Source organism: Lampetra planeri, chromosome 8 (assembly GCF_965212315.1).
Source record: "Lampetra planeri chromosome 8, kcLamPlan1.2.h2, whole genome shotgun sequence".
NCBI classification, from domain to species: Eukaryota; Metazoa; Chordata; class Hyperoartia; order Petromyzontiformes; family Petromyzontidae; genus Lampetra; species Lampetra planeri.
In genome coordinates, this window is record NC_136114.1 from 13,375,833 (window position 1) to 13,390,535 (window position 14,703).

Here is a 14,703-nt window from a genome sequence, read left to right on the forward strand (position 1 = left end):
AGTTAGCGACGGTAACGCCCCCGTTAGGAGGAGGGCGAAGAGACTGGCTGAGGACTGGGGGGCCTCACCGACGCACGCCGGGTTCGGGTATCGCTCGCCACTGATGTTAACCGCGTGAACCAAATAGTTTAGATGTATAGATTCATCGGGGGTGGGGGAAGTGGTTGGGAGGGTTTGTCGTGATCAAAGGCGATTGTGGGGGCGCTGGGTGGAGGAGATTCTACGCCGACGGAATAACGTTAAATAATATTGCGCCATCCCCCCTCACCAAATATTCAGTTTGCTAAAAGACCCCCTCGCCCAACCTCGATCATCGCTCTCGTCCAGGAGCCGTCAACTAAAATAACAAGAGGGGACAGTTTTTTGCTGTTGCGAATTCGGCAACCAACTCAATAGTTGAAGTCCCGCAAAGCACGTCAATTAAAGTCGCGAGGCAGTTCCTTAAAGAGTTTAACACGTGTGAGGCTTTCGCGACCAATATTATTCATAATCAACGTTTTTGGGTTTAGATCGCGTTATTGATAAATGTGTCGTAACCCTCCACCACCCGACACGGCGAATCAGTAAAAAAGTGTCACGTTGAATTGCCCGATGATGCTGGATGCAATTACCAGCGAAACGTCGTACTCAAATTGTAAATGTTGTGGTTTCACGCTTCAACACACCGGTGGGCTAAAGCAGTGAACTATTTGTCTTTTGTCAACGTGACACTTTTTTACTGATTGGCCGTGTAGGGTGGTGGAGGGTTACGACACATTTATAAATAACGCGATCTAAACCCAAAAACGTTCATTATGAGTTCCTTAAAGAGCCGCCGGTTTCCAAACCCCCTGCTCGATTCCACTCGGAAAAGTCTGCGTGGGGAGGGCGACAACGTGCGGGTCACCCCCACTTCCTCCGCGACGCGTGGGACAGCGTGGAAGAGTAGGCCAAAATTCTGTGGAGAGGCTGTCTATAGCCGCATCCTGTTGGCGGCACCTTCCCGGCAGAAGTGGCGCGAGGAGCTGTCTGGTTTGCCGTCCCTTTTCGATGCCACGGGGGCTGCAAAATTGGCGCTCCGATGGACTTTGTTTGACTAACGCCGCGACATTTGATGACCTTTCCTCGATGCAAGTCGAGAGAGAGAGAGAGGCTTCCACGTCGGCGAATTATTCAATAGGCACATCGGGACCTAATGTTTGTCAAGATTTCCCCTCGCTTATCGGAATAGGCAGACCGCTTATGAAGGAAGAAGAAGGGGTCTCGTTTCACGGAGAGCAGCTGCACAGGTACAGGTGGCGGGGTTTGCCGGAGTGATGTGCGTGATATATTGTGCGGAGGTGCATTGGCAAAACCAAAAAATTGAAAATCTATTTCCATTTATAAATTTATTTTTTAATCCCACTCGACTGCCTGCACATTTCTGGAAGTTGGTTACTCTGTTGTCCGCGGGGAGATGGGGCTATGAAATCAGTTCATGGACAGGTGCCGAATCGTTTTTTTTTTGCATCGCAAAATCGTGAAAGGTGGCGGCTTGGGGAGGCCTCCATCCAGCAGTGGATTGATCATGGATACTGATTACCGAACGCTGCGAGGCTGGTTTGCCGTCGGGATTTTCGCGGTTAGGCACTACCACTAGAGTACAAGGAATTGCCTATCCATAATAATCATTATTACTGTACCCAATATTCCTATAATCCTATGAATGGGTTTATAAAAAAACTAGGTGAATAAAAAAACGAGGGTCAAAACAAGAAAGGCCGTTGCCGAAAACGTCGCCTATTAAATGTGTCCTTATAATGTGGTGTTATTGAAATGTGCATTGAGATTGGCTCCATTGAAGTTTATCAGCTTGGCACTCTTCTGATCGGTGTGCGTCGCTCCTCTGCCCCCCATTGTTGTTGAAGGGCGACTGCCTCCAACTGCCCAATATGTCCTCCACGAGCTTCCTCCACAGAAGCTGATCTTAATACTCCTGGAACCAGTAGAAAAATCCAGTCGGCTCCAGACATGCAATCACAGCCTTATAATGATCGTGTTTCATGGCCAGCCTCGCTGCTAGGTGACCATGAATAAAATTTGACTGGTACTGTTATGTATTTTCAAACCTAAAAAAATCAAGGCACTCTCCCATTAAAATGGCCGTGACAGAAACGTACCGGGAATAATGCTAATTTAAATATCAACATTTACCCACGTACATACGAGGATCCGTCCATATAGGCACACAGACTATTGTAGGGTGAGTGCTGTCAGCAAGCACCTATTAACGCAGGGGTGGCCATAGTAAACACCGTGCCCAGCCACCTCTAGTATTCCGGTGCTAGATGTTTTACACTGCACAATGCATCATTTGAAGCAGAGCTAAATTAGAGGAGGCCCAGGAAGAACTCTGATTCCATATGTCACTGATGGTTGCCGTGGCCCGGAATCCAACTCGGGTCATTGAATTTGCAGCACGGCAACTTCATTTGCAGCTCCGCACACGCAAAGCCTTAAATTCAACGTGGCTGTCTGGATCTCAGCTCTTATTCCGTTATTTTACAGCACCTGTAATTTTTTTTGTTTGCAATAAGCGTGGACGCCATTGATTCTCTATGCACTTTTGGATGAATGCCTCCACCTCACAATGTGCCAATGTTTTGTTGTTGTTGCTGTTACCATACTTCACCAACCCGTCCAGAGCAGGTTGGCAGGACCGGTTCCGATATCACTCGCCATTCTCATGTTGCCCGTGGCTAACCGCTCCCCCCCCCCCCCCGTTATTTCTAATACCTGAAGAATAAAAAAACAACAACTCCCAACAACAACAACACACGGCCGGCCACGCCTGTTGAAGTGGCCACGACAGGAGTCATGCACGCGGCATGAATAACCCTTTTCGCGTAAAGTCGCCGGCGGAGGAGAGAAGTGTGAACTTCAGACGCCAGACGCGGGCCGTCATCGTCGTGCTGGTCGCCGCCGCCGTCCGTGTGCCCCCGTGTCTCTTGTCTGGTGGCACCGCCCCTGGACTGACAATGAGGGCGGTGGCCCAGGCGAGGCGGAGCGAGGAGAGGCTCGCGGTCCAGGTTCCTTCCCCCGTTCGTGCGCTGGCGCGGCGGGCGACGCTGTCGTTTGAAAGCCATCACCTCGCGACGGAGCGCCTGCTGCCTGTAAAATTAGCTTCGTTTCATGCTTCAGTACCTTTGAAAGATTCTAGGATGAATGCGTTTGTATTTGTGTGTGTGTGCGTGTATATATAAACCCACAGATGCACAACAGAAAATATTAAAAATGCGGCGTTTTTTTCTCTCTCTCTCCTGGGAAAGGAAGGATGGTTACCGACACAGATCAAGGCCAACGCTTTGCTTGATCGTCGACAACAAAGGGTTATTTTTGGGGGAACGTTTTTTTAATGTTATAAATTTCAGTTCTAACCCCATAATTAAAGCTCATTATCGAGCGCTACAAAGGCAGCGGATGCGTTCGTTTCTGCTGCGTTCGCTGCTTCGAAGACAAATTATTATCTTGTTAATCGACACACCCCCCCCTCCCTTCCCGTCCGCAATGAAGGGATTGGGACTCGTGAAGTTATTTGGGGTTTTGTTCCCATAACCGGTTCACGAAGCTGAACGCATCGCAAATTGCCCCATCGCGTGACCCCTTTCGCGCGATGCAAGCGGCGGCGATAAACGCGCACAAAACAAAAAATACGCGAGTAGCCAAAATCCGTCGGCACCAATATACAACCGCGATCGAGATTCGCACGGCGTCGAGGTGCAACCGCCAAATCGATACGTCGCACGTGACGACGGCACGTGGGTCCGCCCGGAGGCAACGTTGTGTGTAGCCGTTTAAGAGGGAAAGAGACGTGGGTCTTGGAAGAGGAGGAGGGACGGTCCTTAAGCCTGGATTTCAAACAAAGGGCATGGGATCATGGGACCTCTCTTGCCAGTATCAAAATAAAAGATTAAAGGTGCCATGATGTTGCTGCTCATCACCGAGCTCTCAATGTCCTGATAGTGGCATTGTCATTGTGCTGGTCGTCTTTTGGCGATGTCCTCTGATCTAACACTGTTTGAGACTAGGCTCTAAAGAAAGCTGTCTCTGGTGTGGACCAATCAGTTTCAAAGACAATGATTTATATACTACCAGAGCATGTTTTTTGTTGTTGCATGTTTACCACAAGCATATATGGTTAATGCAGACATCATTCCTCGCAAAATCTTTCAGTTTGGTCTTTGAACATCTGAACACAACTGCTTTATTGCCAGAAAGGGTACAACCTATTCTTATTCTTAGGTTTTTTCGGTAAAGTCACGTAGGTAAAAATAAATAAAAAATAAATAATAAAAATAACAGAAATAATAATAGAAATAAAATAATAAATCACGACGTTTCGGGCGCAACACAAGCGTCCGTCATCAGGTGGGACAACCACGGCACGAAACAAATGTTGAAGTGGCGCACTTCAGCATTTATTTTATTTCTATTATAATTTTTTTAATTTGTATTATAATTTTTTTACCTACGTGACTTTACCGAAATAAAACCTACGAGTGTGAATCCTTGCAGTCACGAAAGCTTCAAATCTAGAATTAACCTATTGTTATATAAAGGGCAAGGAAGTCGTCAGCGCTGATGGCTGGCTGGGGGAAGGGAGAGCCAGACTACAGGGTCAGCAGAGGATAAAGAGCGACCTGCCGTTGAGCGGCCGCCTGATTGTGTAAGCTTTTACGAATGCGATATGCAATCACACCGAGAGCTTGCCCTGCGATAGAGAATACTCCAACCGTTGCTGAAAAAATATAATAGAGGCAAAAAAAAACACAAACAAATATCACATTGAGCTTTGCAGACTGCACTGTTGGGGCTGCCATGGCACACGAGGTGATGACGACATCATCACGTGTTGCAATTTCCCCCCTCTCACAATTCAATGAATTGTTGAGATTCGTGTGAAGAATTATGATTTTTGGTTTGTTTACATTCTGGTAGTTGCAGGAGGTCACGTGAACCTCATCACATGCACCATATACAAATGAAAAAAGTCAATTCTTATCGGATTAATTTGATGCATGTACTGTGAGCTTAAGAATCGATCTAAATCGATTAATTTATTCAATCCATTGCACACCACTTTATTTCCTAGTGATGATGTCAACACACAGAACCGGATACTCATTTAAGCCTGAGTCAAGGAGGACAATTTCAGATATCACTTTCCACCGATGCCTTCCATCGACGAGCGACTGTTGACCCTAGATCGCTGGGCTGTGATGCGGTTTCCAAACCACTGAAGCAGTTACAGCCATACGATGTATTTATACTGGAGGAATCCGATGACCTATAAAGCACTTTTTCACAGATGTCCAATAGGGGCAGGTCATAACGTCGGCTTGCCACCTTCTACACTGCAAACCAAACTTGGGACATATTTGAAAGTCAGCACGAGGTCTGTTATCAAAAACCGTGCAATATTCTCCAATAAAGTTCAACGCAATATCGGTACCAGATCTCGGTACAAACCTAAACTGAAAATTATCGAAGCTAAACTATTTTAATAATAATAAAAACAATTCCTGCCACCCGGACACAAATGCCAATTCCTGGACTGCCCGGGGTCAAAATTGGATGGGTGGCAAGTCTCGAGAGGAGGAATACCCCCGACACAGCGGCCACGGCTCCTGGGCTTGCGGATTTATTTTGATTGTTCTCGGCGAGCCTCGGGGATGCTCCGTTAACGTGAACGTGACCCCCGTGCGTCTGTGGACAGCAGTGGCTCCTTCCCACTGCTTCCGTGCAGCATTTTGGGTTTTGCAGTCACATTTAGATGCTATCGTCGTCATCATCATCAGCTAGGTTGTATCTGCTGCTGGATGAAGACCTTTCAACATAATTGCCTGCCACCATCCGTCTCGCTCCTGCACCTGCACGTGAAGCGATCTCACGCTCCATCTCCGCGGTGGCCGCCCGCTTGGACGCGTTCTCTCCTTCGGCTGCCATTCCATCATCAGCCTCGTCCATCGACCATCATCCCCACCCGGCGATGTTGTTCTGCCAAAGCCTATTCGCTTTTCTTGATTTTTCAATGCCGCGTCTCCCATTTGTTGCTGGTCCCCGAGCCTTGTGCCGTTTCCTCCTCCTGTTCTCTCAGCGTAATTCCAGGCGTGCACCTTTCACCACGCTTCTCCGCATCCATTTTCAGACTTTACTATAAACATTTCATTGCGCCCGTAAGAACGCTGTTGCATCCCCCCCCGCGCCCCCCCCGCCCCCCCCTGCCCCCCCCCCCGCCCCCGGCTCTCTGGCTCCGAAAACGACAGACGCTTCTGTTGGTGCGCTCCGATTCACACGCGGAACCCCAAGGGGCTTCGATCCTCGCACTGGGAAATAAACAAAAGCTCGCACGGTAAAAATATATTACACACACACACACTAGTTAGACGCCATTAGACTTCAAAGTTGCCTCTCCTGGGAAAGGTGTTGACTGTGAGTGTGCATGTGCAATTGTCGCCTCTGCCAAATATACCGAGCGGCAGTGTAGCGGTTAGCGAGCTGCACTACTACGAACCTGGCGACCCAAAGTTCGATTCCCGCTCACGGCCAATACCAGTGACGATTTTCTGAACAGGTCCTGGGCCTCGCCGACTCAGTCTGATATGAGTTCTTGGTGTGGTGTGTAAACATCGCTCACTGGGGAGACAAAGGCTGGCGGGGGGGGGGGTGCTGGCTACCCACCTCCTCGTGTGCGTGCCGGTCTTCATCGGCGCTGCTAGCTAACAGCACTTGCCCCAACAGTCTGTTAAGGCTATACGTGGGGGAGGGGGGGGGGATCTTTGTCTTTGTGTGCCTGCAATTGTCGCCTCTGCCAAATAAACAAAGACGAGGGTGGCCGACGCGACGCGAGACGAACGCTGTGGCGCTGCACCGCGGCGTCGTTCGCGGTCCTCGCCCCCCGTTCTGTGGATGCGTCGTGCCCAGGCCCAGGGCCGCTGTGTTGTGTGCGTCCCTTTATATATACAGATAGTCCTCTACTTACGATGGAGATGCGTTACGACGACCCCATCGTAAGTAGGGCGTCGTAACTCGGGGACTACCTATATAAAACCGCTGCAGAACATTTATAAATAAATAATGTCACACTCTTTAAAAAAACACAACAACATATGCACGCCAGGCTCTTAATTTTCTTGCAGGCATGCCAGCTGTTGTGGTGGGGGAGAATGGGGGGGTAGGGTGGGAGTCGGGGTTTGGTGGTGAGATTTTTTTTGTCCTCGTCCGCCCGTGTGCGACACACAGAACCGTGCCGCCTAAAGAGGAAAACGGGCCCAGGTGCATCCATAGGCGGCGTTGACGGGACGCTGTAGCTGACGGACGGTGGGAGTCATGGAGAGCCGAGGCCGGATAGCACCGAGTCGGTTTTCGCGGCCGTGCTGTATCGCTGCCAGGCGCGGCTTCGAAGTTGTACCGCGCGCGTCGTTTTGAAGGAGCTCCCAGCACGTCGAGCAAATCGTCGGACATCGTGCTGAACAACGCGCGGCACGACTCGAGAATGCATCGGAGAGAGAGAGAGCTGTAGAGCGTAGAGCCTGAATTTGAGGCACAACGATTTCAGTCCCATTCTTGCCGTGGTACGGCTGCTGCTGATGTAGGTGCAGAGCAACGAGTCCGAGTTCACATTGAGGTGGGTCAAGGCAGCAGACAACCGAGTCAGGAGCAGTGGATGGTATTGCTGTGATGTCTCTTTTTGCATTGCATCGTTATACGTTGTACGGTGTGTTCTGGACGACCACAGTTGCACACAACTCCTGGAGGCTTTTAAATGTTTTACGTTTGCGCATCGGGTATCCGCATTCGTGGAAGAACCAAAACCGCGGAAACTCTGAATTCAGTGAAACTCAGAACCTCGGTGAAAGAACAAAAACGAGAAACTGACCAACAGTGGATGGGGTTTGTTTTTTGGGGGACTATAACATTTTACCATTTTAATGTCGATTAAATGGCAATACACAGAGGCCGAAGCATATTATAGTTGCAAACAGATCGTATGTATTCAACAGCTATTAAAGAAAAGCACTTTTCAAGTATGCCTTCAAAAGGATACCGTGTGTTTCTATCTTCCGCTACAAACTGAACATTGATTTTTTTTTTACATTTAGTTTTCTAGCAAGATTTTAAAAAGTGTATTAAATGTTTTTATTCTTATTTTATTTAAAGAGTACAAAAAACCCCAATACAGGAGATACACTTGGGTAATAATATCAATTAGCGAATGAATCAAATTAGAACATTTTCGTATACTGCAGCAAAAAACGTAGGGGCGGGGGGGGGGGGAACCTTTAAAATATAAAATGTTCGTAACTAAATCACGAACTTCCTAGCGGTACGGAAAGGAGGTTTAATCTGGGGTAACATTCGGATGCACACAGCTTCATGCGCACTAAAGCAAATCTACACAGTTGATTATTCGGGACGAGAAAAAAAACCAACGAGAAAGATCTGATCGTGACGGGGGAAAAAAAACACAAAATCGAAATAAAATATCGTTGTGTGTATGTGCGCGTGCGTACGTGCGTGCGCGTGCGTGTCAGTGTGTGTGTGTAATGTGCTAGCGTTAATCACCGAATGCTGCCGACGAGCTCGTGGGCCCCCATTAGTGTGGTTGTTCTCCCAGTGTCGGCCAGACATTTTGCGGACGGACTTGTTGGCCTGACCCCCGTGAAGACGTTCCGTGGCCGGGCACGGCGCAGGGGGGGGGGGGGGGGCGTTCAGTTCGATCCTCCCTTGCTCTTGCCCTCCTTGCCCTTCTTTTTTGACGCTGCGTGAACGACGGGGAGACACAAACGGCAGGAGCGCTCACGATTAGACGACCTATGTATGTCGGGGGTTACGGTCAATTCTTTGTCGGAAAATATTCTGTTTTTGTTCCGCGAACGTTATTTCACGCGACTTCCCACAGGTCAAAACACCAGATATATAATGGAAATATATATAGATAAATACATAAATGTTCTTCGAGTGGACGTCTGCCCGCATTGCCACAGAACCACTTCGAAGCCTCCTCCGCCAGCACTTGCAGGGCAACCAGCCAATGGCGGAGCCAGGGTTTTCAGGTAGGAGGGCAACCCCTCCAGCAATGAACAATGAGGAGTTGTAACAAAGTAAGGACTTGTCCCTTGCTTTTTATTCGACGCGTGTGCGGCGATGTGATGGGCATCGCGCTCGCTGAAGGTGTTTGCCTTCAGGGACGTCGTGTACTGTATGCGTAACTGCGCACAATTCTGAGTCACTTATAACTGCTTTGCCGTTACTTATTGCCAATTATGGACTCAGACTATTGTCATATCATCTCATAGAGTCCCTGGCACATAATAATATGCTGCTACACAGTGGCAGTGGGGTTCGCAAAATTCCGATTTATTACTAATAAACCCCAATGATCCGATCGAAATTAGGGATTTGATCGGATCATTGGGAGGGGGCACGTGCCACCCAACCCCCCACTGGCTCCGCCAGTGCAACCAGCTCACCCGGCACGCCCTGACGCCACTGCACGGCCGAAGACGATGTGCACCAATGGTCTCCTGCTCCCCGCACACTAACGTTGATAGTGACGCTTCGTAACACACAGCCCCCCAGTAAACTTGTTCAGATGTCGTTCTTGCCATCGGCGTTTGCCGCAATTCCTCGTGGGGGCGTGCAAGCTACTTGCGGTTGGTGAAGATTGGGAACAAGGCCCAGGTCACTGCGGTCGTTGGCGGTGAACTACTGCACAACCAGTCCACTGGTAACATATCTCTCTCTGAATAAACGAACAAACACGTTGAATATGTGAAAAACTAAGAATGGGGTTTTAGCCTCTCTGGCGATAAAACAGGCGACAAGATGTTCAAACACCAGAAGGAATTATGTCTGCATCAACCACGCGTGCGTGTGGTGAACATGCAAATAAAACATGCTCTCATAATATATGCATGTATTAAGCAGACTTGATACCTTGAAAAAGGTATCTAGTTTATGTTTGAACATCTTAACACCTGTTTTATTGCCAGAGAACGAAAAAACCTATTATTATTTTTCATACTTTGAAACTGGCAAAAACGTCCCATGACACATTCAATATAACGCAAAACAATATCTATCAATGCTATGAACCCCATTTAGTGAATTGAATTAAATCTTTAATTCCATCAATTAAATGACAGCGAACGCTCATCTGAACCCATGGCTCAGATTCCCCCTTTTGCACACCGCAAAGAACAATCCGACGAAACCATCTCACCAGCCGGCACGCTGGCTCGGCACACTCCGCAGTGGACGCTGCGTGGTTCGCCCGCCCGAGCTGTAAGCGCAGGAGAATTCACGCTGGGAGCGGCCCCAACAGTGGCCAGCACGGTCGGCCACGTATGGCGCAAAAGAAGTTCAATGTACGTACGTTTGGCGCGGCGGTCCCTCCCCTCTGGGGCTACGTCCGCCTGGCTACGTTCGCTTTGGGCAAAAAAAATGTCTTCTCGTGAACACGAGGGCAGACTTTGGAGCGATCGAGAGAGGGGTCACTGGTGAGGGGTCAGATTGCAAATAAGGTGGCGGTTTTTCGAATTTGTGCTTACAGTGGGAGGGGGGGGGGGGCACGTCGGACAAATCTCTGAGCCGCTGTGACACTCCGTGGAGCCCGTGATTCATTCTCTCCGTCTTCCCTGGACACGTAACAGGAACGTTCCAGATTGACTCGAGGCCACGGGCGTTTAAAGGTCATTTACGCTGGATAAACAGATGCATGCAAAGCAGTCGGAATGTCGTGGTGTTTACCGCGCCGCCCACATGCGCGCGCGGAATCTGCATTTTGTTGCAAGCAAAGATTCACGGTCGCGTAGTTTCACGACGAATGCTTTGAGCGCGCTATTTACATCCACCTGAAGATTTTTTTTTCTTAAAAGACGGACAGATTACTTAAAATTGGCCACTGGGCGGGACAAAAAATACGAGCGGATTTTTATTAGAGATTTTTTTTTTTTTACGGCATAAATGTAACGCGCAAGATAAGTGGCGGAGGCGACACGCACGCGCGCGTAAAAAAAAGATTAAGAGGCGCCATTGTTTAAGGTTCATCTTTTAGCGTGGGACTGGCATATATTTATATATTTGCGGGCGACGATTTATGTACGTGGCAGGGAAAAGAACAATGCGTTCCCGTGTGCTGACGCAAAACCGCAGCAAGCAGGGAGCTGGGGTTATAATCAGTATGGTGCTCAGGCAGCCGCTTAAGAGACCCACACACTTCATTTCAGCTGGGTCTGTCTCGTTAGGCGACCCAGAAGATATTTCCGTACCCAGCACACCACATCAAGTATAGCTCTCGCTGCGGCCGTGGCTGCTATTAGTGACATGCCACCTATTCCAGTCTACCAGTGTTTGCCTGGTATTTGTTTAAATCTGGACAATAATAAGAATATATTACAGTCCATTGTTATGCCACTGCTCGATTGAGGCCTTGTTCTATGACCGTACTTTCACCATCCTGGTCAGTGCAAGTTGATGAAGGGACAGGACCAATTCAGATTTCACTTGACATAAACCTTGGCAAGGGAATCGAACTCGGATCGCTGGGTTTGTAGTGCAGGCTGCGCCTAAAACCGCTGCACCACCGCTCCCCTGGCATTGATCGCACGTGGGTATGAAGCCAAGATATTCTAGAATCACAGAGCCACCCTTCGATTTTGCGGTCTGGTGGTGGTGTTGTTGTTGTTGTTTAGACATATGCTTGTGTAAGCAAGGCATCACGAGTGATGAACATGCTCGTGAAGGTAATGAATCATCTCAAGCATCTCTCGGTGAAGTCGTCAGTTCAGCAACGTATAGCGCCCACCGCCGGATGGAAATTTAAGCCATTTTTCAAATCACGTTCCATTAACGATGACAACTTACACGGAAATGTGATGTATTAATGAAGTTTATTTTCCCCCCATAAATAAGTAAAATTTAATTAAAACGTGCGCTTGCATTTTGTGAAAAAAAAGGAAATTGTGTGAGCTCAGGTGTGGGATTATTTGTTACATCTTACAAAGTATCTATTATTCAACAATGATCACGATCACAACCATAATTTCCTGGACAAGCAGAGATTATTAATGTTGTTCTTGTGATTATCAGTTGTTTAAAAAGGTATTCCCACTGATAAGGTTAATATGTCAATCAATACGTGCATGGATTTCTTACAACACATCGTTACGTCAAGGATTGATTTTCGGCGGCGCATTAGACATAACGGCAATTCCCCCAAGTATTTAGACACAAACGAAATATCACCATCCGACACATTAACCACGCTCAGTGAAAGGAAATCAAACTGAAATGGAATTAAACAAAAACCTCCAGCGACTGCTATTTACCAAATGATAATGAGCCCCCCGAAATCCTAGCAGGGGCAAAAAAAAAACAACATTTAAATAAACGAGTCAAAAGCGTGGTTTGCGTAAGGCCTCCGTATCGAGGGACCACAGAATCTTTCATCCCAGAATTGTCACGCTACCACCTGCAGCTCGCTCTCGCAGTCTAATCAGTGGGTAATTTTAAGTTGTATCGGTGCCCCTAGGTGCGCGTGTGTGTGTGTTTTTTGTATTCTATTTGCGAGGCTGAATGAAATTCTGAGCAGTCTTATTAGCTCAGAAAAAATTGCCGCTGGCTTGCAGACAACTGCGTGTTGAGATAGGATTGTTGTGGCAAACCTCGAGTAATCACTGGGGTTTTTTTTTTATGAACGTGGCCGGGGTGCGCTCAGGGAGCCGAGCACCAAAACCAGCAACCACCAAAACCCGGGTTTCAAGCCCTGTCCAAAACGTGTTCTTGTGTTCACTAAGAATGGCGGCCTCAATCGAGCCTATTCATGATGGGCGAAAGAACAGCAATGACCAATTCTACGTAAAACAAATGTGGTTGCAATTAAATTCGGCCCAGCATCGTGGCGAACACGAGGTGAACGGACCCAGAGTGAATTGATCATCGAGCAAAAATGGGAGAGTTCATGTGTTGCGATTGTCGACAGAGGAGACGGTGCTTCTTCAGGGGCAATCAATGGCCACTCTTCCTGTGTGCCAGAAGTCACGTGACCCACGGTTACTCTGTGCCGCGATGCTGATTGCATTCGTGGCATGTGCAAACAAAAATGTGAAGAAAGGACACGTGCAATAAGTGTATGCATGTATGTATGTACATATGCATATCTGAATTACCAGGAAGGTGACATAGTAGGAGGGATAGGTGGTGGCATCGGCCAGTCATCTTAGTCAGTCAACCAATGGCATCTGGGTCTGTCCCATGACCTCCTGTGAGCCGGCGTTCGACACTTCCCGTGGCCTTCAAGTGCATATAGTCTGGCACAAGCACGTGGTAACATCACTGCCACTTAGTGTCGAATGGCGGTTGATTGTGTGTGCATATTTAAACTCACGTATAAAATAATACGTATAAAGGCCAAGTCGAGGTGAAGAGGTCATGAGGGCCAATGCCATTGATGCCACCACTCCTCGCCTTGGCTTTCTTCTGCCAGATCCCGTAGTTGTTAAGTCGACATCTTCAGCTCAACAACCGCTCTCACAATCTCATCTCATCTTATCAGGATTTAGGTCTTCTCTTCTGCTTGGTCACCAGCTTCTGGTAACCACTCCAAATACCTTCCTCGGCCATCTGCACTCCTCCACCTTGCACACGTGTATTATCAATGACAACCACCTCTTCCTGAATGCATCCACGATGCTTTCCTGCCACTTTCTCTCATGAACTGCAAAAATATCTTACCCTATCCTTCCATACAATGTATAGCGTCCTTTAAAAGGCACCTTTATTGAAAGGTGTCCTTTCTACAAGCAGTTAAAGGCTGAATGCATACAAATGGGATTCGTCGCTATCATCATCAGCCATGATCAATAAGGTCACCCCAAGCCAACTCCATCTTTCACAGTCTTCCAATTTAACAATCCACCGAGCGCTTAAGCTAATATCATAGCTAGAAATGTAGTGACTGCCTATAACAGTAATATTAGTTACGATTGTAATCGGAACTAAAAAGTCTGAATAATTATTCACCCAAAAAAAGCCTCTCTGAGTTCCAATACTTTTTTCAGGTGGGTCCTGCTGTCAGATTTTTGGACAATTCCATGAATATGAATTTTTGTTCAACTGGGAGGAAATCAGACAACACGCAGCACTCATACGTATGTTGAACTTCTTTTTCACCGTATTGTGCTAATCAGAGGTGCATACGAGTGGGTGACACTCAGCCTTGCCATGTCCTAGCCACCTCGCAGGTCCAACCTGCAGTACCTGGCAAGCCCTGGAGGTAGTCACCCATCCAAGTACGAACCAGGTTCAACCCCGAGCTTTGTATCTGAAATCTGACGAGATCGGGCACACTGAGGGCATCTGATCATAGCAGGTAAAGTCAATCCCTGCCCAAGTGGCACCATAGTTGTTTTAGTCACTGAAAGTTAAAAAATCCATAGAGCGTAAACATCCGATGGCAATCTGGGAGGTTTATACCTACGTGACTTTACCGAAAGAACCAAAGAGTATGGATCATTGCAGTCACGAAAACTTCAGATCTAGATTGACTGAAAGTGGTTTAAATGTGCAAAAAACCTCGAAGATGCTGGAAAGTCACTTTCCACCTTGAAGGTAGGGCAAGTGACGTCTTCATCTCAGACAGCACACTCGGCGCATCGCTTGCAAAGTTTGGACAGTGTGAAT

The 14,703-nt window shown here is 47.8% G+C and overlaps 1 protein-coding gene across 1 annotated transcript in view; it reads right to left on the minus strand.

Moving 5' to 3' along the window:
- Positions 1 to 7,912: 7,912 nt before the first annotated feature.
- LOC144720374 (pleiotrophin-like) overlaps positions 7,913 to 14,703 on the minus strand; it is an 82,262-nt gene continuing 75,471 nt past the window's right edge. Inside the window, exon 5 of the mRNA XM_078597104.1 lies at positions 7,913 to 8,779. Within this exon, the coding sequence (XP_078453230.1) occupies positions 8,730 to 8,779 (50 nt within the window). The 3' untranslated portion in view covers positions 7,913 to 8,729. The remainder of the gene's footprint in view (positions 8,780 to 14,703) is intronic.